We start from the raw sequence: 2,500 nt of genomic DNA, 5'->3' as shown, positions 1-2,500 counted from the left end.
CAAACGACGGACGGAACAAGGTCAAGTTACAAGGTTAAGCCGGCGGTATGGCTGACCTTGTGTGCAATCATGCAACACTGTCAATCTAAACATTCGCAGGATACGATGAATTAGCAATGATTTCCAAAGTTCAAAGTGCTCTAATACGCTGTCAGGAATGCTGTTGTGTTGTGAAAACAGAGTATCTTTCGCGACATTTCTGACAGGACAGACAAACTTTGAAATAACTTAATATTTTACAATAGAATGAAGAGAACTGTCTGACACTAATGGTCCATTTGAACGAAACTTTCCGCTAATTAAAAAAGTATTTACCCTTTCAACATACTGTACGCATAAACACTATGATTATTTAATCATACGTATAAAATTGAACTCACAAGGCACTGGAAGATTTCTTCCGAAATCCCTTCGGCTCATCGTCCGAGGTGTTGCTTGTCGTGGGGGGTCTCGGTAGCAACATCATGGACTGACTCTGAGCGACACCGAAGCCGTTTAGAAACATCTCAGGAGCCGCCCTCACCGCGCTGGAGGAAGTAGCTGCAGGCGTGGCAGGCGGAGACGTCGTGGAACTGCTGGAGTGCCGCAGCGAGCCGAGGGGCTCCTCCTCCTGAATCATCTCGTCCGGGTGTTCAAGGACTTCCTCCGCCCATGAGATGCTTGAGTACCGCTTCGGTCGGGACACGGGTCGGTCATGCCGAGACGATGTCGGGCCATAGCTACCCTCTGAGCGGGGGCGGCGGCGGAGCTCGGGCTTGCCACCGACGTCCAGAACGGAGATGGCGGGTCGCAGGCGGGGCTCGCTGGCGTCGGATATCTTGCGGCCAGACAAATCCAGCATGGACTTACTGGCCAGCGGGGGGCGGTCTCGGGGCATTGCGGTGTGCGAAACGGATGTGACAGTAGTCGTAGTAGTGGTGGCGCTGACGGTGCTGACGAGGGGAGTGCTGTGTTGGTGCTGATTACTGCGGTGCCTGAGGCTGCTATGTGCCAACAACAAAGCCTTCAACTTGGCCCCGATCTTCATCCACACCTGTCAGGGCCACAGCTTGCTCATCCCGAGAAATCCAAATGCTCTTTTTTCTTAGTTTCGTCAACGAACAAACAAGAAAAAAAGTCCGACACTGCATTTACTACCTTCGATAAATATTTGCTAAATGTTGGCACAAACGACTGTTCTTAAGGCACTATATTTCACCCATAGAAAAGACTTCACTAAAGTCTTCACTCCGGAAGGCGATGGAAGATCATGTCTATTTTTTCTATCTGCAGGTCAACCGTCTCAAGAAGGGACGGATGTCTGCATTCTCTTCCTTTTAATTTCCACTGGAGGGGTGTCACTTAAGTGTTTTATTTCGTCCTGTTTCTCTGATACCTTTTATGACAGATTTTGTTAAGACTTAGAAAAAAAAAAATCCATATATGAGCATGCCTTTTGATTCAAAATCAAGGTCATTCATATTTCCCACAATGCAATTGTACAGAACAAAAAGTTGGCCCCTAAAAGAAATAGAAAAAGAGAGAGGAGACAGACAGAGAGAGAGAGAGAGAGAGAGAGAGAGAGAGAGAGAGAGAGAGAGAGAACGGACAGAAGCGCTCACGGAATCATCTTCACACGAAGATCCACCTCCCCCCTCGGTGCCCTCACCCCCACCCCCGCGACCTAGCTTCGCCTGCAATCTCGGCTGCGCGGAGCTTTTATTTCTTATTTCTCCAGCACGCGACGCTCACAAAACAAACGAAATCTCTCTTTTATCTTTTGTTTTTCTAGGTACAGCTTGCGCCAAGTCAGAGCATGGCATATAGGAAAGTCAATTCAAGCCGATGTTGCCGTCAGCTCGGAAAGACGGGCTGGGGATAAAGTTCAAAGAAGGCGTGGGGATTTAAGGGTAAAGTTGGTTGTAAAAGGACCGTAAAAAAACAGGCCACCAGGGAAACCGTGTCACCTAATCGAGTAATCATAAGTGAAAAATGAAATGAATGAGTAGAAAAAAAAAATAAATGAATAACAGAAATAGAGAAAACGGACAAGAACATAAATTCTTGAATCCATTGACATTATACATTACGATTATAACGCAATCTTAGCAATTTACTACAGGTAAGTAACGTGGTCATTTAAACACCAGGGCCCGCCGCAAAGAATACCCTGGCTCCTCTTATCTCGAACTTAGCACTAGTCTAAGAATCCTCTTTATTCTCTTGAATCACGGTTCAAGATGAAAATATCCATTTCCAATGTTAATCTCCTTATATCTAATTATTGTCTATTTAATCCTTTCTATCAAATTTTCTAAATATCACCACTATTTTTTCGTGTCTACACAAGAGAGGGAAGAGAAGAATGATAATGACCATAAAGACACGCAAGAAACAAAGGCCGAGGGCCGTTGCTTCTTTGATAAGAGAAGGAAATGCGAAGATAGCGGAATCATCTAGAGGTGCGTGTGGAAGTTTACCTGCTTGTTTGTTTACATATGTGTGTATATGTTTGCGTAAG

General features: G+C 45.5%; 1 protein-coding gene across 5 annotated transcripts in view; it reads right to left on the bottom strand.

The window, feature by feature from the left end:
* LOC122263687 (uncharacterized) overlaps positions 1 to 2,500 on the bottom strand; it is a 65,353-nt gene that overhangs the window by 37,500 nt on the left and 25,353 nt on the right. For 3 of the 5 annotated variants that reach the window (XM_086541770.1, XM_086541769.1, XM_043032276.2), the window contains exon 2: positions 381 to 1,375. The exons of 1 other annotated variant lie outside the window; for it this stretch is intronic. In XM_086541770.1, coding sequence (XP_086397896.1) covers positions 381 to 1,027 — 647 coding nt within the window. In that variant the 5' untranslated portion in view covers positions 1,028 to 1,375. Of the gene's footprint in view, positions 1 to 380; positions 1,400 to 2,500 lie in introns of all 5 variants that reach the window. One more of the 5 variants, XM_043032277.2, reaches the window with a different exon arrangement.

The sequence above is a fragment of the Penaeus japonicus genome, unplaced genomic scaffold, assembly GCF_977035675.1.
Source record: "Penaeus japonicus unplaced genomic scaffold, GWHDUDI00000001_assembly GWHDUDI00000011, whole genome shotgun sequence".
In the NCBI taxonomy this organism is placed as follows: domain Eukaryota; kingdom Metazoa; phylum Arthropoda; class Malacostraca; order Decapoda; family Penaeidae; genus Penaeus; species Penaeus japonicus.
This window is presented reverse-complemented; position numbering and strand designations above follow the sequence as displayed.